Here is a 27596-nt window from a genome sequence, read left to right on the forward strand (position 1 = left end):
TGAAATATTTAGCTACATTAATATGTGGATGAAAGCTTGCAAACTGGCTTATTTTTGAATTTGCACAAAGTTACATAGAGCTATTTAATTGTGATCATCTCCAGTGCCTGATTTTGAAATGTCAAGGTTAACTGGCTGTTTAAAAATAGTTTCCCCATTATTCTTTTACTTAGTAATCGGGAACAAAAATATTATTAATGAGATTATGCTGCAAAAGGTGTGATGGCACACTGTGCTGGGTGTTTTTCTGATAGCCTTTTACTTAAATAAAAGAAAAAATTAAATAAAGGTTTGACCGCTTCATTGCCCATTTGTTTATTAGGCCTGTCTGATGAGGCTTTCGGTAATACCTGTTTGAGAGGAACTGGGCTGGTGAGTTCATAGTCATATGAACTTCCAGGGGCCAAAATACCTTGGAATCACCAGGTAAGTGTCAAATATTTCATGGGACTTGTAGAGGAGTAGTTATATAATAGCACCACACACATTCTCTGGGATTTACTTAGAAATTTTGGAATGTGTGAACTGAGTGTTGGTGGTAGGAAAGGGAAGTAAACAGGGAGTTCTAAAGGGTAGGACAAGAAGCATCCTTAAACTTGGATAGTTCCATCTGCTTTGCACAGCGGGTGGTAACTCACTGAGTTCAGCCTAATATATTCAGGTAACTGTGAATGCTGGATAGTTCCAATTACATTTTTAAGGAAGGTGTGTTTTGAATCCCTATAAAACAGTTTTTCCCAAAGGTTGGAGCACCTGGAGGTGTGGGGGCGCTGGGCACAGATGGACCTGTCATCATCCTCTTTTTTTATAACTAAGTTTTTCTCTGGAGACTACATAGGTATTTCTATCTGTCTGTTTGAAATAAATGATCTTGTTGAAGTGATAATATACCAAACCATACAAACACTGCTTAGCAGGAGAACATTGTTACTTGAATCCTGGGATAAGGTTTTATAACACATAAAATAAAAGTGAAACAGAAGCTATACACCTCATTAAGCAAAAGAACTCTGTCTAAAAAAAATAATATATAGGATATCACCAGGTTACTGATGTTCATTTGAATGCCAGCTCATAAACAATGGAGTGTCCTACTAAAGAATTATCTTATCTTGTATTTCTTATTACATTTCTGACTTGGAGATACTCATGAGTCCTAAAGCATTACATTATCAGTCCCTTACTCTGGCAACATCAATTACTTTATCAAACAAGGATACTGCATGCTCCATTATCCAGAAATAAAACAACAGTTGACTAAACACGATTTGAACAACTGCATCCACTGAATCAGTTTCATATTCTAAAATGTTCTCTCAGTCTTGAAGCTATTGAAAACTCCCGCATCTTAGAATCTATATTTTAATGCATATTTCTGCTAATAAACACTTTAATAGTGACACCCACAGACATAACACTTCTAGTATAATACAGTGCAAAACCAGCTCAACACTCTAATGGTTAATTAACTGAGAAATCTCTCTTTTTCTTACTACTTCACCTCTTATTTTTCAACATGTCCCTTCTTATTCCTGTTTTTGTTTTGTGAATCTACTATAACTAAAATTTTGTACTTAAAGCTAAAAACCAATGTCTTATATGAAACATATAATACACTGGTTTTAAACCCACAAAATGTTATTAAAATAAGAATAATAATGTCACAGCATAGAATTTAAAAAAGAAAAAAAAACCTGAAAAAATAATCAAAAAGATTGCAAAGTTAAGAAGGTTATTGTGCAGAAAATCAAAAAGAAAAGAAAAAGGTGACTGAGGTTAAGACAATTATAGGGCCAGAATACAAGAGAAGCACAAAAAAACACTGGCATCTGAACAGAAATGTTTTATAAATGCTGATCTGAAAAAATTCATTAAAAACACATGAATTAAAGCAAGCAAACAAAAAAATTCAAAATACCATATACAAAATGAAATTTAAAAATAATATTAAATGTCATTAGTTTTTAAATCTACACCTACTACTGCCATAATTACAATTTTAAATGACAAACTTCCTTAATTCTAAAATGCTACAGAAACGGTACACGTAAAAGTCAGACTATCCAAGTCAGATTATCCAAGTCAGAACTTAACATATAGAACTTCAGCAATGAACATAATTTTCAAAAATAATTGTATGTTCTCCTTGGATTACTTAGGAACTCCCTCCATCTGACAGATCAACAAAAGTTAATAAAACCTACTGAAATATATACATGTAGCCATGGTTTTGCCTTTCCAACTGTCAATCATACCTTTCACATCTTCGTCTTCAATAGTCGTATTGGAACTTTCTGTTGACTCCTGTTAAGAAGTAAATACAAGTGAAATGCATAAAGTGACCCAGCATATTATTCATGCACCTATGAAAATTACACTTGGTACTGTACAGATCATGCAAAGCCTTGAAGCAGGCTATGTGGATGTAATTCACAAACAAATGGCCACAGGGATTGAGATGTTTGTACCTGAAACTAAATGTCAATAATTTTCATCCATTTCAAAAGGGAACATTTTTATTAAACGTATTTCTGGCTGTCCAGTTTTTGAATGTCACACGGATGTATGGGGAAATATAAAAATATCTTCATAAAAATGAGTTAACTTGTTGGGTTTTTTTACATTCTACTAGACAGAGTATGTCTGAACTGTTATATGAATTACGTCAGCCAAACATTAGAACTTGCCATTTTAAGCTTCGTGAATATCAACTGTGTAAAACAAGTCATTCCATTTGAGCTTTTAAGTATAAAGTAAGCAGAATGTTGTATTTCACAATTTAAAGTACTTCTTCTGCTCATATAAGAACTCATGCAATAAACTGAAAGGCTCCCCTTGATTTCAATAAGAATTGAATCAAATCCATGAATGCATTTTTATACTCTCCTTGTGCTAAAAAATTTGAAAGACAGCAAGTTAGTGGAGAGGCCCACAACAATGCTCCTAGATAATCTAAGATATCTTTGAAGAAATATTCTTTAACCAACCAGCCACACAGAGGAATGACTTGTCCATCAGACAGTTGTACTGAAATCTTTGCAATGTTAAAAGGCAAGGCTCTTATCACAATTTTATAAGATATTAGAAATGTGAAAAATTAGGGAGCACACTTCAAAGGACAATGTCAAAGGTAGTAGGCAAAAAATTGGACCTACTCTTTTTCTCCTAATTTTTTTTTTGCAGAAGATATACTTTTTATGATTTTTAAAAATAAATGCTTTTGTTGCAAATAAAAAAAAGAAAAAGAAAAAGTCAGAAGCAAAATACTCAAGAGTAAAAATATCCATAACAAGCCAGTTTACTTCTGAGACAGAAGGGAAAAACATAAGATTTATTTCAAGCTTCCGAAGGGTTACTATCCACATTAATTAAATAAAAATTCCAAAATACCCTGACAGTGTCCTTTTGTCTACTATGATTTCACAAGACAAGTCAAAGAAAAGTTACAGAATGGTTAATGCATTATTCAAATGTAAAAGAACAAAATTATATGCAGCAATAAATCAACTACACTAATCAATCCACACATACAAACCAAGCTTAATAAACCATCATGCTTTTCCTATTGTGAATGGTGTTAGACTATTCACTCCACATAAGGGACATACCATGCTCTATCATATATAGTACCTAGAAGAAAATAAAAACCACACACATACAAGCAGGAAACGTCATGCACAAGCTCACACGAGAGATGTGGCCAGTAATATGGAAGCATCCACTCCAGTTGTCATGCTAAAATATTTGTTTTTGTAGATAATGAAATTTAACAGTAACTTTCCCCATAAGTAGTTTTCCTGTCCATGTTATAACTTTTTGGGACATAAAATATCTAAATTGCTTTGAATATATAATAATGTCAAGTAGATGTAGTCATGCCAAAGAGCTCCAGTGTTTTGGTTTTTTGTTTCCCTTTGCTGGGCTTTAGTAAAGATTTAACTAAAATTAAAATGCTGGCGGTACACTGCCTATTAATAAAACATGGGAGATGAAATATGGACCATGGGTGCAGAGAGTAGTTGGTACAGTAGCGAAATGAACATCACAACTTATTCTTACCCTCAAACTATAAAATAAATAATCAAACGAAGAAGAGAGATGACTACAATATGCACAATTAACACTTTTTCCATGCTTGTGAAATGCCTGCATCTGATATTTTCCACTCAGACTCTATCCTTTGCAAATACAGTATTGAGCGACCACAAGTAATTACACTAGATAAATGTGACAACAATCCTTTCGGAACTTTAAATTCTCAGCACACACATTAAAATCTGTTTAAATAAATGAAATCTGCATATGAAAACTAGGAACATGAATCACAAACAACGATATTCCCTAACCCCTTTCAAGTCCACATAGGGAAAAAAAATTACCACACATTATAGAAACCAGACATCAAACACAACCATCACAGCACACAGAAGAAAATCAATGAGAAAAATCAAATCAAGATTTATGAATTCAAAAGAGCTTCTTGCCACTTCAAGTGTTAGCTTCTTTTCAAACCGCAAGATGATGTTATGGAATAAGTCAAAAGTTCCATGCAGAAGACATGTCACAGTATGATGCATAAGCATGCTGAGAAACAGCTGATGGAAAGGGCTCAAAATATGCCTTCATCTTGTGTATGAAGCTTTCACTAGAATTGTAAAAATAACCTTACTATACTCTGTGTCTGAATACAACGTTCCTTTGTTTTTCTGAGAACTGAAAGTTCTTGCCTGAAGCAAGAGAGGTACAACACACCATGAATCTGGTTCCTCAGGGTGCTGAGCGCCCTCACCGCCTACAGACATCCACAGGAGCTGAGGGAGCCAGCAGCCAGGCAGAAAGCATTCAGTGGGAACAAGCCACAGATGAATTAGGCCCAAGAGGCACCAGGTGCAACAGATACAGGAATGAGATTTTTCTTGCTAAGCTCTGGGTAATGGGCACATTCTGGCTTAGAATAGTGGATGAAATGTGCACTTTGGAGAAGCAAGATGGAGCTAATTCTTTCTGAATACCTTATTTCCATCAGGGTTGTGGATTACTGTAGTTTGGGGCTCCTGAGTGAGAACAAAATAAAGAGAAAAACAGTTCTCATTGGTAAACACATTCACATTAGTGTGAGGGAGCGCGAGAAGAGCCAGCAGACAAATGCTAAACAGTGACAAGAGCTAAAGCAAATGTTAACTGCTGCCAAAAGATGAAACAATGTCTCTAATAAAGATTCCTCGACTGGCAACCCAGCAAGGAAGGTTACCTCACCTACTGCAGCGGCATGCAAAGACCTTATTCATGATCAACACACACACAGGGCTTTGAAGCTCTGGGGAGGTCAGCTGAAGAGGCACTCTGTTTCACATTGTCCCTTTTTGTCTGACCCTGCTTTAGCTCAAAAATGGTGAACTATTTTAATTAAAAAAATATTGTACGCTTATTACTAAAGCAAAAATGAACACAAATCAAAATAAAGATGGGCTGAACAGATTCTGAAAGATTTGGGTACCTCTAAACACAAACGGTGTTTGGATGTACAGGGGTTATTTCCAGTCTGTTGCCCATTTGAACAGCATAGATACCAATTATGATGGAAGTTCTTGATGCCATTTCAAAGGTTAACTCCCCTCTTGCTTCCCTTAAAATGCCAGTTAGCTGGCCCAGGAACAAGCTGCAGCAAGTGTAGCTTTTTAAACGTACTCACAGAGGCCTGGGAACACCTGATGGAGTTGAGGACTCATGTACATACCATGAAACCTTTAAACTACTGCTCTGAAATGACTTGACTTAATGCAGGCTTCCATGGGAGCTGCGCATGCAAATCTATGGGCAGAATTTGTCCTTATGTTTATATTAAAGAGCAGAAGCATTTCTTCAGAGCTATGTACCAAAATACATGAGAAGTAATACTGCTTAAATTTAGGTAATTAAATAGCAGCATTTGTGTTCGTAAGCCCTCCTCCATCTTAAGAAATGTGACTTAATAACAGAAGCAAGATTGTGACATAGAATCTTCATGTACGCTGTCCTACTGTTTAGTAATATTCCCCTAGCAGAACTTATTACGGAGTAATGCTTACTGTAGATTTAAGGTGGCACTATACAAAAAGCTTTATAGGACTAAGGTGCCTTTTGATACCAGTAAGTGAAGCCTTGCGAAGTCCTGCTGGGTTGTCAGAGAATAGGGGGAATGAAAATCTGAATAAGGTCCATATTGTTGATGCCTAGCAATAGTCCTGTTAGCTCTCCTTGATATCAAAACTTGTGTTAAGGCAAAAGAAAAGGTAACAGGTACAATTTAAAAAATAAGTCAGCACTTAAAAGCATGGAAACAACCATCAGGTGAAGAGCTAAGGGCAACATCAAGCGCATTCTAGTCACTTGCTTACACGGCATGCAAAAAATTAAACTATCGCTACTAATGCTACTACACCACCACACCCAGCTTGTGTGTCACGTTTTCTATTTATAAACATGTTGCTCCACAATGGACTTCCTCTCAAAAAGAAAACAAAAAGTACAAACAACAAGAAAGAGAAAAAATTTTATAAAGCAAACAAAGAATAAAAGCAAAACACGAACAAAAAACCCCAAAGAAAACAGTAAAGAACTTAAAGATAGGGTGAAAAGGAAGATTCCAGGTATACCAGCGCCGGGGTAGGAATATTTTCTTTGGGGCTGGTTACCACGTTGGTTTTGTTGTTTATCTGTAGGTATGCAGAAAATAGAAATAGACAAGCCTTAGAATTCTTGGTAGCTAGCATATCTATATCTCTCTATATAGAATATCTATATACAGATATAGATAGGGAAATAAAGAATCACAGAAAGGTCAACTTATGAACTTGAAAAACACACTGACAACAGATTTGATAACTGGCTATAGCTTCTCCCAAAGACGCTAGTGACAGTATTTTGGACTTGTTCAAGGAAGTCCTATATAGAGCATAGGCAGTTTCAGCTCTGACACGTAAATGAATGAAGAATTTTTTAATAGTGGCTCCAACCAAGTAATAGGAATTCACAATTAATATGGATTTTAGAAAGAAAATGCCTGTATTTCCATTGTGATTTATTTGCCAGTTTAGATCATGCAACAGTGTTAAGTAATATACCATCATTTCACTTTATTTCTAGGAGGGTGTCACTAGGTTAAATGTCATTTTGTTTTTCACGGAAGCTTCAGTGGTTCAAATTTATGTGTCATTTACACCCATATAAATCTGTAATTGGTAACTCGAGATTTATATGGGTGTCATTGAGGTCAGAATATGTACAGGTATATTCACTTTGAGATTTTTTTCAAACAAGCATTTAGTATTTCAAATGAAAAACATATATGTTTCGTTTTCATTTAATGAAATAAACTAATTTGCTTGTTTTTAAAAACCTCAGTACTATCATTTTCCAATCTGGCTGAACCTGCAGTAATACCTTTTGTTTACTGTACACTGGCCTTTCAGTCCACAGAACCCAAATTAAGAGTGTAACTTCCTGTACTGTATCTTCTCAACATTACTACTTTTGGCCCTGATCCTGCAAACAGTTATCTATGGGAGTAGTCTCAATGACTACAAAACACGCAAGTCTTTGAAGAACTGGGCTTTTATTTGTTTAAAAAAAATTATTCTCTCTCTCTTTCTGTCTCGCTCTCTCTTTAAGTAAGACTTTAGCAATTAATTTAAATTTCTCTGATTCTTATACCCATTTTTAAAACCCACCTTCCATAACTGCACCAGGTAAATATCACTGTGGTTGTAAAACTGGAGAGATTTTAAAAATCAAGCCCCAAATAAAGTTTTCATACCCACTGGAAAGCTGGTTTCAATTATAACGAAAGCTTGTTGGACTCTGTTGCTGTCAAACTATTTTCAATTAAAATTACTAGGATTTTTTAAAAATATTTTTGACCAGTTCTACTTATAACAGCAGCAGGTCAAAGAAGCAAAATGTAAGGTGGGCTGTCTGCATACAGGGTTGGCATCATTTCTACCCGTCAGTGGTATAGAATCTCTACGGCTCTGCTGTGTTAGTACTCTGGTACTGAAAATGTAAATATTACATGGGAAAGAAATGCAATAATGCAAATTCAGACTTCTCTTCTTTCACTGTTGGACATTTTGTCAATATTAAAGTAAAATTAACTACCACATTTAAAAACCAAAAGTCAAGCCCTTTGTGTCAGTCAGGCTGTTGATTTTTTTTTATATAAAAGTCTTTAGGAAATCTAAAATGTTGAAGACCTGAATAATATTTACCAGAGTGTGTAATGACATATATTGGCCTAGCCCTAGACTAATGGTTTAAGCACTGGACTGAGAGCCAGGAATTTCTGAGTTCTAATTTGAGCTCATCAATCCCTCCATGGCCTTAGGTAAATCACTTAACCTCTTTGTGAGATGGGGATAATGATATTTAGGTCATGTCTACACTTCAGATTTTCCCCAATTCTACCTCTGCACTGGTGCAATCCCTAGTACAGACTGATAAAGCTGCTGAGTAAGCTTTATTTGGGCAAATGTGCCCTAGGGGCGAAATCATGACCCCACTGAAATCAACGGAAGCTGCTGTAGCATTGATTTTAATTGTGCCAGGATTTCACCTGAGGTGTTTGCATTGGTGGCTGCGCATCAGTTGCTGGAATCAGAGCAAATCTGAAGCACAGCCAATGTCTTAGTTAGGACATGTCTAGACTGGGGAACTCTGTTCTACTGTAACTACATCCATGTAGTTAAGGTGATGGAAATCCCTAACACGGACACATTGCTCTGGTGCAAAATGGGCTTGCACTGGATTTCAATTTATCCTCTAAGATATTGAAAGACACATGCCAAACAGGGCAGTGTATCTACATTAGGGACAATCTCGGCCAGCACTTAACTACCTTACAGGGGTTTAGTAAGGAACAATTAATGATAGAAAATGTTACTACCTGCATTCCTTACTCAGGGAAAAAACCCACTGAATTCAAGGAAATGTTATTTTTTTAAATTAAGACTACACAGATTATGGAACAACAACAATACAGACAACCATGGACAATCATATTCTTTTTCTCTTGTAACAAGAGAAAAATCACTCTCCCAAGTTTTACAACTAAAAATGAATATTCATTAACAGTTTGGCCACCAAGAGAGAAGTATTCAAAGAGCAAAAGAAAGAAGAAATGAACACATACAAAGCATATATGAGAGAGGGAATGAAAGTTTCAACAGACTTCTTACAGTCCTAATCAGCAACATCAGAAATCAAACAACACACCATAGAAGCACTTGTCATGGAACATGTAACAGACAAAGGATAACCAAATTTCAGAGAGAATTTTGCCTGAGTAAGGAGAGCAGCATTGAGCCCACACTCCCCTGGTCAAAATCCTATAAAAAATAAACAACATTCATTCCACTACCATCGAGAACTGAAGAATATATACTCAAACTTATTAATGGTACATCAAGAATACAGAATTTACATTAGTACAAATGAAAAAGAGAATATATTGCATAGTCAAGTTATTTCGTCGGTATGAGCACAGCTTGGCTAAATACTTCCAAACTTAAAGAAAAATGGTAGGTTTTAAATCACATTTACTGCGTTTATTTTAACAGAAAGGGGAAACTATTAAAAAACAAATTCAGCAAAAAACAAATGATTAAGTGATTATGGAAAATTATTCTAAATTGGTGTACTTCTATTTGTTGTCAGGAAGGAAAACTTTTTCTACTAAAATTGTGGTTGCTGTGAAACAGCTTTTAACTTTATAGCATCTCTTTCTCTCTCTCTCTCTCTCTCTCTCTCTCTCTCAGAGCAAACAGTTGGGCAGGGCCATACTGTCCTAAGTATTAATGTTTTTTATATATTTTATAAAAATTGTGTAAAACTGTCTCTCGGGATCTAAATCCTCCAAGCATCCTATGTAGTGTTTCAGCAGACTAAGAGCTGGCACGTGGTGTGTTTGGGATGCTGAAAATATCCCACCATATCTGGTAAATGGCCCGTACTTTTGTATTAAAATGAACTGTTCTCTTGCATGAAACACTGTATCCAGCTAGATGATATAGGCCATTTACCAGACAGGTATTTTCAAGGGGAGGTCTGCTTGCCCGTGACAGAGTGACCAGTTGGCGGAAGTGAAACATTTGCTCTGCTCTACCTGGATCAGCAGTACAGAGGCATGGTGAAGTGTCACCGTTGAGTAAGCTGCCTTGCCAGGATCACCACCATCATCCCAGAATTCAGGATCAATGCCAGTTAAACAGGAGGATGGTCACTGCCTGCCTGAGGACCCCGGTGCTGGGGGAAGGGAGTCTATGTATTGGTTCTCAAATGGGGGATCTGAGTTAGAGGTTGAGAAGGTCTTGGACTAGGAATGGGACTGGTTGGGGGTCTGGAGAAGAGAAAGAAGGCGGCATGTCTGCTGTGGCCTGTGGTTGTAGCTTGACATCCTGATGCGAGTCAAATGACACTAAGACGCTCAGAAAAACCTTATTATTTGATTCTAAAAGTACAACATCCCCAAAAAGAAAATAAACAGCCATCCTTCCATTTGTTATTTGATTTCAAGGGATAATAAAAATATACAAAGTGGGGTTTTGAAAATCACCTTAAAATGTCCTGAATACTGGATATGTGCTCAGTTATAGCTGGAATCAATAAAAGTGGATCTTGCAGTGAAATTATTTATTTATTTATTTTTTACAGAGGGGGCAGCAGGAGTACAGAGGTGTCTCTTAATGGATTCCTGATGTTGAACCGTATTCATACTATATGGTAAAAGCTCTAGCAATTTCCCAAGTATTGAAATTTTAAATTTTTTTTAAAGTTTCTATGTAAATAACTACACAGAGGGTAATGTCTCCATTACACTTATTATTATCCATTTATTATTTTAATGTTATTAGTTTTTAATACAAGGAGATTAAGAAATTAATAGAAGACTGTTTAAACTAATACTTTTTTTTTTTTTTTTAGTGTACTAAAGACAGCTGCATTGGCCAATGTTACATCTACTTTTTTGTATTTATATTTCTATAGCTAAAAATCTTGCTTTAAAGAATTGCAGAACAATTCATTATAGATGGCATGTAGCACTTCTTGGTTTAGAAGTCACAAGTTTTCATGTTAAAGGTCTTGTAGCTTCTCAAGTTATGTTAACAGATTAAATGCATTTATTTGATTTCTAAGTGTGAATGTTTCACAGGAGGAAAAATCTGGCAGATAAAGATCCTCACCATCATTTGAACACTCGAACTGGACTTCCTTTTCTGAATTGACCAGTCAGAGAGAAAAGGAAAAGAAGAAAATGTGACTGGTTGGATTGAAAATATCAATGCATGGAGTACAGCATATTTTTGTTTTCAAAAAGACAGCATAAGCTGCAGTAGAGAAGGAAATACTTTTTTTGTGCGGGGAAGTTTCTACATGAGAAAAATGCTGAAAACAAAGACTCCCACGCAGGTAAACATTTCCCCCCTTGCTTCACATAACTGAGCAGGAAAATGGTAAAAAACTGAAATATCCTGAAAACCGGAAGTATGAGATCCCAACAAGTGTAATATTAGCAAACCATTGACGAAAATTCTCAGCAACGTTGCTATCAAAATGGAGATACAGCAGATGCCATTATAAACCTGTAGGAAGAATGGTATTTATAAAAATACTAGCCTGACCTGAACACATAAAATTCCCGCATTCCACAAAGACATGTTAAGGAATCTGTATTGCAATGACCGAATAATACAGAATGATGTGCTTCTTCATCCTCTCTAAGATGCCCATTATTTGACTTTGGGTAACATTCAGGTTAGAGTATACTGAATTCATTTTAAGAGCCTTAACATTTTTAAGTGTGAAAGAATACGTGTGAGAGAATAAGTAAAGAACAAATCTGCTGTGAACTGAGTATTTCAGTAAGTAGCACTCTGTTAAAGAAAAGAAAGTTTAAGCAGAAAACTAAAATTCAGGTCAAAGACGCTCCTGAGAATGAGGCAGAACTGAGAAGAGAAGAAACTTTGCATTATCTACGGAAAGCTGGGGTGCTTTATTTAGTCTTCAGGAATCCTCTGAGAAAAAGAAATACAACATTTTTCAATGCTCAGTGATTTTTTTCCTGGCTATTTTTCAAAGTATCTGTCTAGAACATTCATTTGTGAAGCATCTCTCCTCCTGCGGGACCTGGTGATATGAAAATAGGAACTCTAAATCATCTATGAAAGTTGCCAGAATGTTCCCATTCTTACCAAGGTCTATTAGTCAGGATGAGCTTATTCAGTGAAATCTTAAAACACCCGGACTTCTGCCAAACACACCAAGTACACCTGGTGGAATGTACCTCATGTGGGGCCCAAACTACGAGTAAGCTTCTGACGCTCCATCAAGCTTACATACCCACGACCAAAGTCTCATTTATATTAAGCAGCTAAAAATACAGTGAGGCACTAACGACAGGACTAGCTTTTATTAAAAAGCAAGGAATATATTCCCTTGTCAGCATTTTTCAGAACCTTATTTAAAACATGGTACAGTTTTTCAGCCATTTCTTTTCTGACACATTATTTTGAACTTAAACTAACTTCAACTTCTTCAAATATACAGTGAGAACCATTTCTTAACACAACCTATGAAGAAGAGATGTAGTTATTTCCAATCGCAAAGTCAATAGACGTTAGAAGAGTACAAGGAAAAGAAAGCTGAATGGGATGTATAGCTTGGTGCATTTGTTTAACTTACCTTGACTCCATCAGGTTTTTTCAGTAAACTTTTTGCTGCTGTAAAATGAGAGAATAAATTCAATGTCAGCTGGTTATCAATAAACTCCATCAGGTTTGAAGCAAAGCAAGCACTTTCTGTTTTTAGTTCCTCCCTCTGCTGCTTTACATTTAGGAAATGGAATATTTACAGCATTTGAGAAATTCCAAACTACTGGACATAAGGCTGCAGTACCACTTTTCTTAGATTTGCTACCTGGATTTTGTCAAGATCCACACTGAGCTGCATTAGACACTAAACACTGCCACATCCAGTAGAATCTCATTATTTCACATTGAGAGACCTACTACAAGTTTCTAAAATGTGTGCACTAGCGTGTAAGCAAACACACAAAAGCCCTGAATTGGCAAAGGCGTATGCATATAACTCTAACTGTATGAGTAGATGAATTGAATTCAAGTGAATTATTCACGTGGGTAAACGCTTGCAGGGTCACAGCCAAAAATATCAAGAATAACAAATCACTGTCATTTACTATTTTGCTTTATTTATAAGTGAATATGGACTCCTAGAAAATACATTGTAGAATACAGCAGAACCCCATTTAACCGAGCCTCCATTATGCGGCTCTCTGTATTAACTGAACCACCAGTTGCCCAGCGCTGACAGAGGTAGGACTTGGGCTGGAGCCCTGGGAGGCTGGGGCTCCTGCCTGTTGTGCTGACAGTCAGAGCCCTGCTGCCCAGGGATCACAGCTGGAGCCCTGCCACCCATTCCCCAGTTTATCTAGATTTTTGGTTATCCAGTCTGGCCCTGGTCGCAGGTAGATCGGCTAATTGTGATTCCACTGTATTTTGTAAAAATGATAGCATTTTACTATTACATTTTTGCTCAGAAATGGGGATAGATTAGCTTTTTTGTGATAGATACAAATGCCCACTTTGCTATTGGGGCTGTGGCCAAGCCAAACCAGCGGAGAGAGACCCTAGACCGCCTTGACTCCTAGGGTTATAGCCTGTGATCTATGCAGGGTTATGCTGGAGCGGAGAGGAATATAGGGGTTGGAACTGGTCATGAACCCCAGCCTGTAGTTGTTCACCTAGTTCAGTGGATACAAAGACCCATTACTGACTCCCCTGTTCCTTTGATCTGGAGTATTTAGTACTACTTCTGGAGCCAAGTGATCAACTCTTAGTGCCCTCTTCACATAGCAAGATACCGAGGAGGAGGAACAGAAGAAGAGCTGAAGGCTGCAGAGGTGAGTTGGAAGTCGCAACCTCTAGGTCTTGTCCATGCTGTTATAGCTGGTGGTGACATCAAGTGACTAAATGGCTGTGGGTGAGCCATTGGGCTTCCACTTGTCCACAAATGTTTAAAGGGGAGTTTGCCAGCCATTTCTCCTTGTTACACAAAGAGGCAGTTGCTGAGGACAAAAGTGCAAAGAAATGGAGGGTTTGGAAGACTTTGGACCTGACTCTTGGTGTTGATGGGCATGGAAGTTGGCTTCGCTGTCTTACACAGCTCGAAGCATTACTCATCTGGACCCTTATCCTGAACATGAAGAAGGATAGCAGGGATCACAGACACTTGAGAAAGGCCCCTTTATTTGACTGGCGGAAGGAGGGCTTATTCTGTTGAGAACTGCATTAGTCTAGTTTCAGCCTGTTTTCTAGGGTACAACCATTTCTCTGGGTTAAGTTAATGAAGATAAAGCTTCTGCTTCATCTACATTTCTGTGTCCATGTCTTATTCACCTGCTGTGTCTGGGTCAAGTGCTCATATTATCATGGTTCTACTGTAGACATGATGGACTATATAACCATAGAAACTGTGCAGAAAAGAACAGATCTTCATTAAAGTGTCTTTCACATTTGTTAAAAGGATACTAGAACTTCAGCTAGAGCTGAAGTTAAGGTTATCTTCTATAATCTAGTAAAACTCCTCAAAATGCACTTTATCAGTTAGGAAGGCAGATCCACTCAGACCGCTGTTAAGACTGTGTCTCTGCTGCCCATCATAAACCCCTATTTTTCAGGAGCAGAAAAATTTCATTCATAAAAATTTATTTCAAGCTGAAGTTGACAAAATATTTCCACCTGTGCTAAGGAAGAGTAACGCAGAACATTTTTATATCTGAAAAGCATATGTTATATTTAAACTATGCTGCTGTTTTACTTTAAACTCTTTGGACTAAAGACTGCCTTTTTGTTAAATGTAGGTACAGCACCTAGCACAATCGGCCTTGAGTCTTGATTGGGTTCGGGGCTCTACCACTGTACAATTAATCAGATAGAAAGAGCATCAAATTCTTAAACTAATTTAGCAGAAAATGGCTGTTTTCAAGCTACAGGAAAGCAAAGAAAATTAGAAGTTTATTGGCTTTACAGGTTATTTTATTCTCCTAGAATTAAAAAAAAAACACCTATTGAAAAATATTAATTCTTATAAGTTGCTTGTCATAATATGATCTACATCCTTCCAATGTTATGTTTTATGTTTAAAATCTTTTACATGTTTCGGAAACATTAATTTTTTAAAATAAAAATTAAATAAAACAAACAACAAAAGAGTCATAATGAAGGTTGTAACAGCCATTACTCCTCCCATTGTGCCTGTAGGATTGGTAGCGTGTAAGGGGATGTGTCCCTTGAACGGTTTCTTGTATGAGACTGGTATGTGATATCTCATATTATGGGACATATTCTATACTTCAGTCCTGTACATTAACAGGAGCTCCATGCCCAGAACAAGCGTAGTATATACCCTGTACTTTGCATAGTGCAATAACCACACACAACTATTTAAAGAAGTGTTAGCACCATCTTTAGCTATGAATCTTTTGCCTTTTTTGTTGGCTTGTGATATAATTGTAATACTATTTAAAAGCATTTTGTGTAAGCAAGGACACTGTATGCGAATCAAAAACTGCAGTAGCAAAGCATATTCTAAAGTAAGCTAACAATGAAGAATTTGACCATGCTGATTTCCCACAACTAAAAAGCAATTGTTATAAATAAATCCTAAGGCACTGCTAATAAGCCAGAAAGCAAACTGAGAAGAAATGGAATTGTGACAACATGCAGAGATTAGTGTGGTTCAGGGCAGATGGCAATTTTGCTTAGGAGATACAAAAAAGATGTTTCTTTCAGTTGCTGAGGGTCTTACCTCACAAGAAACACACATTCCACATAAAAGGAAGAAAGAAAAGGAAAAATAAAACACTTTTATAAACACATTGTTATGGACAAATAACCTTGAAAAGCATGCTTTCAATGAAATTCAATGAATAAATAACTCAAAAACTAAAATGTCATCTCAAGTGCAGGTATGTCTTAAATTAACCACTGAAATGATGGATGAAAAAGTCTTTGATCACCATGCTGAGACATTCTGAAATAATATTTTTAAAGGACAATGACATTCTTGTTCTTCAGAGGTGTTAGACCTTACATATGATGTATGTGAAACAATGATTATGGAGAATGATTACAAATGATACACGTGCTTCATGTTTTAAGATAATCCATTTTTGACAAGCTACTCAGTCTTAGACTACAGCATTTCTGTTCAACTCTTAAAGGAAATTGAAAGTTACTGGCAATTCATTAAACATTAACCAAATATAATTTACAATCCCTAAAGATGGTTTTACATGTTACAATTGTATATTAAATAGGGGAACCTAACAAAGAAGGACACGGTATATTCCAAGCACCAAACAGATTGGACCAATTGGTCTCACTTGCATCCTGCTGTAGCTTGTTTATTTTGGATGCTTTGACACTTATTATTCTTCAAAACATGCCCAATGCACTATAGCATTTTTACCTGTTAATTAAATATAGTACAACAGAATTATCTCAGACAAAGACAGGATGCTGCAAAGTTATTGCAGAATTCACCCTACGTTATTCAATTGCCTGAATTCTTGTTTGTGGGTGTCTTATATGCATTATCAATGTCTGGTTAGGATAAAGGTTGTCAGAATAATTCTCAGATATTGAGGTTTACATTGGGAGATTCCCAGCTCCTCCCTTCCAAATAAGAATTGAAACACAATGTAAACAAAAATATATCATAGCTATTTGGGGGACAAGTGTTTGGCTAATCAGCAGGGAGGGGAGTAGATGGTCAGGGGAAGGAAGAAAGTGAGAAGGCAGAGAAGTTTAGAAAATCGGAGGAATGAAGGGAAAGAAAGGCTTTAACACTTTTACAAATTTCCCTTTCAGAAATTTATAGCTATTTTAATTTTGGTATTTTTTCTTTTCTCCTTCATTGAAAAACTTTAAATATGTAACTATAAATTTATGCATCACAATATTTTGAGCGCGTTCCTAATTAAGACATAATTATAACGGTGTCCTGGGCTAATAAACACCTTGGGTCTTCAGCATTAGAGTTTGATTACTGTAAACACCAAGAGCACAGCTGTTATTTCATAGGCAGAAACGTACTCTTATGTTGCTATAACACGATGCTTGAGAATGAGACAGAAGTAAAAGAGTGAAGAACTTTCATGTGTTTATTAGTATTAAGAAACCCAAACACATAGGAATGGTATTAGAGGTAAACTTGATTTGATATATTACTAGAAAAGTAGTAAAATATGTACTATAAGGTCGCTTTTTATATAAGATAAGAACATAAAAACTTATGTCTGTAAAGTTTAAAAATGTATTTTAGATTTGCGTATTCAAATACTCTTCTACTATGTAATTTAACTTTTAAAATATTATTCTTTGACCATATTTCAATTTGCACATTTATCCTTAGCATTTGGTATTTTTCTCTTCCTACCTGGAATATTTTCTGGTCTCTTTGATAGGATTCTACAAATAAGAACGAAAAAAACGTCCCCCTTCACAATAAGGGAAACAAACAGACAGTGCACCAAATTATTCCAACTACCACCTGTACCTTACAAAAGGCTCAATATGACCCTTTTAGTTTAATCTACAGCAGCGAGTAATTTTTGCTCTGATCATTGCAAAAAAGAAATAACTTTAATACACTATACTTTACATACTCCACAGTAGCAAAGAGCTTTACTGTACTCAACTAATTGTCATTAGGCCTGGTTGCATTAAGCAGATACCAAAATGTAAAGAACATAAGGATTTGGAGCTCAATAAACATACCTGAGAAATTTCTGGTAGCCAGCATAGTTGTCAAAATGGCCCCCTGCGTACACATATGTTAACTCAAATTAGCATTATTTATGCATAGCTCTGAGCATGAATAGACCAAAAAGGCAAATATGCTTAATCATAAATCATTTGACTATCTAGGTCAACTCTGGAATGATAGATTTTCTATGAATTATTTGGCATAAGGTGGAGTACATTGGGAATGGAGAAACTGTAGCTTATTCTTAAAGCTATTACCTATCAGAAATCCCCGAATAGTTACTGAGCTGTCAGAACAAGTCTTGCCACAAATGTATGTGCACACACAGGGATATTTGTCATCAATTAAATTGCACACATATGACACTGGAAATAGAACCCAGACCCTTACTTCAGTTGCTTGGGATGAGTTGTGTTCAACTGGGGGTTTATATGTAACATACACGACCACAACCAACTAAGGGAGGTTTTCCTTTATCTAAAGGGAGAAATGCCTGTGATTTTAAAATGGAGGGTCATCACTATCATCCTGATTCCAAAGAGGTATGTAGATGATATTTATATTAATTGCATCTTAAACGCAGTACAAATGCTGCTGGAAATGCATGCAGAGCTCAACCCTATGTTGTTTATTAAGCCCTGCAGCACAGTTCACATGGCTGTACTTATTTAAAGATCCAAGCCTGACGTTTGTTTATATAAACTTGCTTTTAAGCGTTCGCAAGATAGTTAATATTCTCCATAAAATCCCTTTAAGGAATGGTTATCCTCTACATGGAATATATGTCATTGTATCCTTTTACCCTTCAAAAATTACCTGCTACTAAAATGCTCCTGAAGAAATTTTCTTTCCTACCTTTAGTTTTCTTCTTGCATTGAATTTCTTCAAGCAATCTACAGTCTCCTGCCTGTGCATCATAGAGGCCACAGTAGAACGTTGCTGAGGAAGAAGAAAAGAACAATATATTCAAATACACACAAATATATGAGTTATGTTGTATTTACTGGAGAACAAGCATATCATAACCTGCATGGGCCAAATTCCTAAGTCTTAAGCTCCTATCCTTCACTGGTATCTACTCAAGCAAACCTCAATGCACCAGTGAAGTCTCCAAGATTTTGCCTGGGTGCAGGGATGCATGCCAATGGAACCTGATACAAAACTAGAGACTCAGTTTGTACTCAGTCCTTACCTATGAAAAACTCCAACTTAAATCAGTGGGGTTTACACCTGTGTAGAGACTGACTAAAACCAAACCATTTTGGCCATATATAATTATAAAAATAAAAAATCAATAATAGCATCCTGAATTGTGGTGTCCTGTAAAGTTCTCTTTTAAAAAAATGAATGGAATTTTATTTAACATTAGCAGTATTGTGTGATGCACAGGAACATGAAATGTGTAAAAAGGAAATATTCAACATCCTCCTTATTTCTTCTGAAACTCATTATCACTTGTATTGTTCTATGATAGAGAAGACACTGCAGCCTACTAGAATGAGTACAGGGCTGGGAACCAGGACCACATCAGTTCTGACTGTGGCTCTGTCAGTGACTTGCAGAGTATCCTTAGGCAAATCCCTAATTTCCTGTTTCCGTGTTTTACCCTACCTGCACAATGGGGCAGTATCATTTACCTATCTCCCAGTGTTTTGAGAATTAATTTTTCTGAAGATGCAAAGCACGATATGAGAGAATTTTTCTTGATACAGCTCCATACTGTATTCCCTGAGCATGCACATAATAATGATGTCTTAAAGGCCATGAGAAAAGGAGTACTTGTGGCACCTTAGAGACTAACAAATCTATTTGAGCATAAGCTTTCGTGTGCTGTAGCTCACGAAAGCTTATGCTCAAATAGATTTGTTAGTCTCTAAGGTGCCACAAGTACTCCTTTTCTTTTTGCGAATACAGACTAACATGGCTGCTACTCTGAAACCTGTCATTAAAGGCCATGATCCTCCATTCTCAGTGCAAGTGGATGTCTGTATCCACTCAAGAGCCCCAGTGAAGTCTCTGCTCTGCCTGGGCACAAAGGTCTGCCTGCACAGAGCAGTTTCTTAGGCTGGAACCTCAGTTACGGTAATTATTTCTAGATTCACAGAGTCTAGATAATTACAGTTTTATTTCCTCTATTTAACTACATTGCAATGAAACAGCTCTAAGGAAGGAAGAAAATAATCATTAACCTCCTGAATTTGTGCACTAGATTTTGGAGAATGCTATCAACTATTTTGCATGTACAATTTTTTAGGCATGCAAGTGGAAACTACTTACACATATCCATGGATGCTTCAGTGCCTCTGATGCTGTGATTCGTTTGGCAGGGTTGATGGTAAGCATTTTATTGATGAGGTCTTTGGCTTCAGGAGTCACTGTATCCCACTCTGGTGAGGGAAACTTAAGGAAAAATATATATGTAATTCTCTCCCTGTATGTGTGTATATATATATATATATATACACACACACACACACACAGTATGTCACATGAATGGATAACAGAGCTTAAAAATTTGAAGACTAAAGAAGCCTGCTATAAAGAAAACAATTTCAAACAACTTTTTATGTAAACATGTTTTTTCTTCTTTATTGTTTTGATGACTTCTAACAGGCTTGTTTCAGATATTAACTTATTTTGTAGTGCAACATGATGCAAACTGACACTTAGAGGATGAAATTACAAATTCAAGGGGAATACAGTTGGTTAAGAAATTCAGATCAGGGAGTGTGCTTTTCTGTGCGTTTGTACACTGCCTAATACAGTACTGCAATAAAAATAATAAACAAAATTATCATATAGACTTATTTGTCTTCTTGAATGTTAAACAGTGTATATGACATCTTAATGTTTAAACCCTGATTTATGAAACAGCTTTATCAGGTACTTAAGCCCATCCCTGATCAGCAAAACATTTAAGCTTGTGCTTAAGTCCCATTGGAATGGGACTTAAGTGTGTGCTCAAGTGCTTTCCTGAAACACAGCCATAAGCAACTTGTGTTTTTCACTTTATAAATTAATGAATTTAGAGCTTGTGGAAATTGAGAATGGGGCACGGGTCGCTTGTAGTTTTAAACTAGTATAAATGGTGGATTCTCTATAACTTGAAGTCTTTAAAACATGATTTGAGGACTTCAGTAACTCAACTAGAGGTTAGGGGTCTACTGCAGAAGTGGGTGGTTGAAGTTCTTTGGCCTGCAATGTGCAGGAGGTCAGACTAGATGATCATGATGGTCCCTTCTGGCCTTAAAGTCTATGAATCTAATAGCGCTCGAGTCACTGCTGATCCAGAGAACAGGTACCTAAGGAGAGTGAGAGTGCTACCTTCTTCTGCAGGGACCACCTCTATGGAAGATTAGTCCAGTCTCCATATGTATTTAACCACTGCCTTCTCAGCTGTGACTGTGGTGCCAACTGGAATGGTATGTTTTGCAATATGGGCACTTGACCACTAAGAACAAGACTGAGACCATAAACTCATTTCCACTACAAGGCTTACATGAATGGCTTAAAAGATAGAAAGCTCTGTATGCCTTACAATTTTTTGAGTCATTCAGTCTTTAAATTGCTTAACAGTTGAGCACCAATAGACTCCAATTTCACTGTGTCTAAAATAAATGTACTATACTATAAAATCTATAACACTTCTGAACTACTACTCTAATCCTTCCAATGTTCACTGCTGGGCACTGAGAGTCAATGGGACTATTCCCACATAAGTGTTTGCAGAACTGGGCTCTATAACACTACTGTTATGCCTAATTTAGACAGGCTACAACTTTATGAAAGATAATGCACAGGAAAAAGTCATTTAGGTTGGTAGCAGTGGTACACTGAAGAATTTAAAGTTTTGTCAATTTAGAAATACTACTGAAGATCTGAACAAAGCAAAAGTAACCATCATTCATAAGGGATTTTAGACTAATGTAACTACCAGACTCAGACTTTGAGCAGTAAAGGAATTTGATAAAAAACATACTGTAGGAGGTATTCGTATTTGTAAGGCTCCTTTTGCACACATTTGTCCCAGCCAGACACACATATGCAAAATTATAAGTGAATCAACTGAGATCACAGCTGTGATACTCTGTAACTAATCTAACTGAAATGTAAAATCAGTAACAATAACCAGCAGAAAGAAAAACCTTGTGCTCTCTCAATACCATCCCTAAAAAGCAACAGCTGTAGGATTGTGGGCAAAGGTACACAGTAGTAGAAATATAGGTACTGTTTAAACAGGCAGATAGAAATATACTGCATAATGGTATATATTATATATTGTACAGGCCAAAGAGATGTTTACTCATGTAAAGAGAGTGGATCATAAAAATGCTGATAAGAACAGAAATATTTAGGAACTAATTGCTCCTTAGTTTTCACTCCCTTCTTAGTCTAGCGAACTCATACTGAAAGCTCGAATTAAAAACAATAATAAAAGAGTAGCTCATAATACATACATCATAAGCACCAGCCTTGATCTGCTGATAGAGTCTGTGCTGGTCTTCATCCCAGAAAGGAGGGTATCCCACAAGGAGAATATAGAGAATGACACCTGGAGGAAGTCCAAAGTAGCACTAATTAAGCCATTCATGTAAACTAGCCACAGTGAACATGAACTGAATCATGCCTCAAGGCTACACAAAACAGGAACAAACAAATAAGGCAAATGACTTATTTGGTAGTACAGCTGAATAGAAATCTTCCACATGTTGGAAAATAAACATCCTGACAATGCTCTGAGGCAGCTGTAGAGTTCACATGATGACACCCTGGAAGAAATTATGGGGAGTGCAGGTGAAGACTATGTGCCTGGAAATGATGCCTAGATACTATGGGGATGGGCACATTGGAAATGTCTAGTTAGCTCTAGAGACAGACAGGGATATATCCTCTAGTCCTACTCGGAACAGTCTTAGACAGCACAGAGATTAAAACCAGCCTGCTAATGTAAGTGCTCTCATTAGTGTACTGATGGTAAAGATGATGGAAAATTTTAAGAAAAGAGTCTACCATAGACAAGCCTATCTGATCTGTCATTTATTCGGCCATGGTTTTGGGATAACTACAAGACGCAAGTGCATTCACAGATATGGCCTAATCAGTCTGTCTATGCTACAAATAATACCTGTTAAAGAACCAGGTTACAAAATGGTTGTCCCTTAACCTGGTTACAAATATGATTTCAGGGCAATTCAAACATTTTAACTGGGCAGCTAAAGCAATGGAGAGAGATTGGTATTTAGCTTGGTAATGAAATATAATTAAGGCCCAGTCTATAACACAAACTGGAACCATGTTTGTAACCATGTTAAGGAAAAATTGTGCTGTTGCTAGGTTCTAGGACACGGTTACACCTGTAGTGTAGACAGGGTCAAGAGTGCTCTGACAGCACATTTGCTTAACTGTAACATTCAAATAATAACTACTATTCAAATAAACAACTACTGAAAAGGTAAATATGAGATAAGGAAACATTTAAAATTAACTCTGAAATACATGAAACAGAGGCTCCTAACGGACAGATCACAATGTAGTGGGCTAAATACAGTTCTTCAAAATTGTTTCTTACCACATGCCCACATGTCCACTGGCTTCCCATAAGGATCTTTTCGTAACACCTCTGGTGAAAGATATCCTGGTGTACCAGCAAAACCTGTCAGAAAGCATGATGAGAGAGTTAGCCAGTCAGTCATGAGAACAGTTGTGTTCTCCATAACTGTATATACAGTATAACAAAGAATTTCTTAAATAACACCCTCTTCTGCAGACTGTGTCTATATTAGATATTTAGTTTTAAAATCTCCTACCTTTGGGACACCTGTAGCTCAGCTCATCAGGTAGTAGGTGACAATGGGAGTGTTGGTGTAGACAGGACACCACCATGTCCAGTGTAGAGGTATGACAGTAAAAATAACATTGGACATCTGCCTACATCTGCAATCCCATTGTTGTTACTACTGGTGGAGCTACCCTGATGAAAGAGCAAGAGTGGGAGATTTCACATAAAGATTCAGTGCAGACACTCTCATGATTTATGTACTACAGTAAATCTGTTGTAGGCCTCCAGCAATGACAAGCAGTGGGGAAAATTCTACTACGTCTTCCTGTGCATCTCCCAGTAAATGCAGTATCTTTTCCATTTTATCCAGGCCAGCGCCTAAGCCCTGGTCTACGCTGGGGCGGAGGAAAGGAGATGTCGACCTAAGATACGCAACTTCAGCTACACAAATAGCGTAGCTGAAGTCGGCGTATCTTAGGTCAACTTACCTGGCTGTGAGGATGGCGGCGAGTTGACCGCTGCCGCTCCCCCGTCAACTCCGCTTCCACCTCTCATGATCTGGAGTTCCGGAGTTGATGGGGAGCGTGTTCAGGGATCCATTTATCGCGTCTAGACAAGACTTGATAAATCGATCCCCGACAGATCGATCACTACTCGCCAATCCGGCAGGTAGTGAAGACCTGCCCTAAGTGACGTACTTAGCCTGTGAGTGTCTTACAGAGAGGAAAAAGAAGGTGTACCTGATCATATGAACATTTTTGCTGGTTGTTTGTTATTAGACTGATCAGAGTTAGCATTAGATAAGCCCTAAACTATAGAAATTATGTCAGTAGAGCTCATCTAGGAATCACAAATCATCTCCTGTGGATCCTTTAATTCAGCCATCTATCCATTCTGTGGATTGTCAGACTGACATCCACGTAAATTTGTTACGAATGTTATCACATATTTTATACTTCAGTGGTATCAAGTGCACTTATTGTCCAAACAGAATACAGTAAGAGTAAAGCTACAGTCTCATGTTCATATTAAAAAAGTGAAAATACTCCATGAATAAAATGCAGCTGGATCCCATGGAAAGTTTTATCAATGTATAAGCAATAAGTAGGGCCAGAATTAGAAAACTAGTGTAGATCAGTGTATATTACAAAATATTATCCAAACCCCTTCTCCCAAAGTGGGGATTCATCCCAGTTAATGCCAGGTTGTGGTACTATCACTGCCCTCCTTTGGAAAATGAGCTGAGGGGAGTAGAAGTTTTTGCTCCCACTGGAGCATCATAGTGGCAGTTGCTCATAGTAGAAATCAAATCAGGCTGCAGCCTCTTTCCAAACACTGCCATTCATTTTTCAGATTGTGCCGGCCCTTTACAGGCCACCTCTGATATAAGTGACATTGTGGGAGTTTTCTACTACCACACCTGTGTCCCCTGGGGATGTTCCAGGTAAAAGCTGGCCCAAACTCTGTAGTGAATCTGGCTCATGGAATTTACAAGTTCCTCCTCATTCTTTAAATACTAGACAATGTTGTTTTCCTCTTAGGAGAAACACAAAATGGAGGCATGGAAGACACCAAAACATGCCAAGTATTATGTAAAAATGAAAGTAATTGATGACTAGAATGAATGAATGCTGGTACACTGACAGATGAATAATCTCAGACTTTTTCTAAAACACAGTTTTAATGGAATCTGTCCTGTTTGCCAATGGCCATGAAGTACTATTGCCTATAAGATTGCCTGAATGACCAGAATATTGATTTGGTGACTGTTACTGTATTATGCAAACTTGGCTAGAATATTTTAATCTATCCATAATTGAAAAAAGATGCAATTGAGCCTACAAAGACCAGTTAAGATCATTTAACTGAATAGTGTCTATATGCCTAGAGCCTCAGCTGGTAATCTTTCCAGCATCCTCCCCACCCCCCCCCCACCGTGCCCCCTTCCCCTCCCTCCACAGCAGTGTCCTCTTTTGGGGAACCTGAAATATGGTAACCCTAAATTTAAGACAAGGTGCAACTAGGGCTCAATCCAGCTCCCAAAGAGTTAATAGGATCTTTCCATGGACTTTAATGTGGGGTAATGAGTCACCTGCTTCAGTGAGTCAGCAGAGCCCACTTGACGGGTTTCCAGTAGATTAAACACCTGCTAACTGGGTGGGGTGTATTGGGAAAACGTTGCCAAGCTTTTCACAAACAGCTACACAGAAATGAAGCTTATTTGATTAACAAATGTGCAAAACAGGAAAATATCTTGCATTCTCCAAACAGGATATAAAATATTCTGGACCATATTCTCTGCTGGCATAAATCTACTGACTTCAGTGCAACTCTGCCAGGAGAGAATTTGTCCCTCACAATACACAGAAAAAGATCCTGATGGGTTCAGAGCTATAAGTAGTATTTGTGAGTCACTAAGTGCTGAAAAATCCACCAGATAACAAAAGTTCCACTGGAAATGGGGAAAGAGAGAAAGTTCAACATGCTATTACTATGCAGGGCCCTGCAAGTTCAAGTTCTTCATTGTAGGGCTAGCTATGGGTAGATCTACAGTAAAACCAAAGGTGTGACTGTAGCTTAGATAGACGCACCCGTGCTAGCTTTAATCAACCTAGCATGGCTAAAATGCAGTGACGCTTCAACAGCACAGGCTTCAGCATGGGCTGTACAAGCCTGCCCAGAACCTTGGGTACCTACTTGCATTGCTAGCCCACACTGAGACATGTGCTGCTGCAGCTTCACTGCTATTTTTAGTCATGTTCACTAAATTAAAGCTGGCATGGGTATGCTTATCTGAGCTGTAATCAGTCCCCCCACTTTCGATTGCAGCGTAGACATACCCTATAGGAAGAATGGCACTTGACATGCATCAGAAGGAGTTGCTTCTTCAAAGGCTCAATCATGCACAAATATTCAACACTGCATTTAATTAGGCGTGATCCATGCATGTTCCTTGCAAAAACCTGAACAAACCTCCTTGCATCATGGGCTTTGGACTTTTACCAGTATAAGTAGCAGACTAGGGCCTACCTCTGAACTCATAGCGGTGTAAGTCAAAAGTAACTCCATGAAAGTCAATGGAAAATTAAGCCCAAATTATATACTACGCAAGGGCTTTGTAGGTGGAAAAAGAGGGGATTTAAAACATTATTAGAAAGGGATGGGGAAAAAAAATTACAAGACAGGCACAGAACCCTTCATCTCCAAATAGAAAAACAAATAAAAATTGCTTTGTTACAACATGCTACTTTCCTCATTCCACTGCTAACACCTGAATCCATACCAAAGATATTTGAAAACAAATCCATTCACACTCTCTTCGCTATCCTTGTGATCTTCCCTACAACTCCCCCACACTTCCTTTACCAAGATGGGGAAGTTTTTAACAGCTGGATGAAGGTTTGAATTGGTTCTTTTTGTAATTCAGAACCACTTTGTCCTTCCCTAATTTCAACAGCACCACAGTGTTGTTTGATTAAAGGGTAATACTGGGCCTATCCTATTCTTACTGCTTTGGCACCAGAGGCCTTGGACACTTACCACTTTGGTCCCATTTTAAAATTATATAATAATGTTCATTTTTCACTAACCTACGCAGCAATGTACAGAATTTCTTACATTATACCCTTCTTAAAGTTTTCTGTGTCAGCCCCCGCTGAATTACTCGTAGCCCAAAACATTTACTTTAAATGCATCACAGCTCCATAGGATCAAGTGCAGAATGTATTTTTATAGAGACCCACAGGAACGGCAAAATCCTGGGCACTCTTCTGAATTCACCCTATTACTGAAATACCATTTAAAATATCTCAGGATTAAAACTCACCCTGATTAATTTTTTTTCCTGATTTGCCAGCTGTTTTTGCCATTAATACACAACTTCATTCTGTATTATTTTTGACCAAGTCCTGTTGTGCTGGCTTGACCAGTTATATGCAGTGGTGATATTTAGGTCCCCAATGCAACTCTGTGTCTTCTGGATTTTGGAAATCCACTA

The 27596-nt window shown here is 37.3% G+C and overlaps 1 protein-coding gene across 22 annotated transcripts in view; it reads right to left on the reverse strand.

The window, feature by feature from the left end:
• CAMK2D (calcium/calmodulin dependent protein kinase II delta) overlaps positions 1-27596 on the reverse strand; it is a 250983-nt gene that overhangs the window by 43272 nt on the left and 180115 nt on the right. For 4 of the 22 annotated variants that reach the window (XM_074950763.1, XM_074950762.1, XM_074950765.1 and 1 more), the window contains exons 8-16: positions 23390-23473; positions 22278-22372; positions 20098-20220; positions 18676-18759; positions 17832-17874; positions 12715-12752; positions 6636-6695; positions 5013-5054; positions 2256-2304 (exon numbers count right to left, since the gene is read on the reverse strand). In XM_074950763.1, the coding sequence (XP_074806864.1) occupies positions 2256-2304; positions 5013-5054; positions 6636-6695; positions 12715-12752; positions 17832-17874; positions 18676-18759; positions 20098-20220; positions 22278-22372; positions 23390-23473 (618 nt within the window). Of the gene's footprint in view, positions 1-2255; positions 2305-5012; positions 5055-6635; positions 6696-11216; positions 11250-12714; positions 12753-17831; positions 17875-18675; positions 18760-20097; positions 20221-22277; positions 22373-23389; positions 23474-27596 lie in introns of all 22 variants that reach the window. The other 18 variants (XM_074950758.1, XM_074950757.1, XM_074950759.1 and 15 more) reach the window with 9 other exon arrangements.

Source organism: Natator depressus, chromosome 4 (genome assembly GCF_965152275.1).
Source record: "Natator depressus isolate rNatDep1 chromosome 4, rNatDep2.hap1, whole genome shotgun sequence".
NCBI classification, from domain to species: domain Eukaryota; kingdom Metazoa; phylum Chordata; order Testudines; family Cheloniidae; genus Natator; species Natator depressus.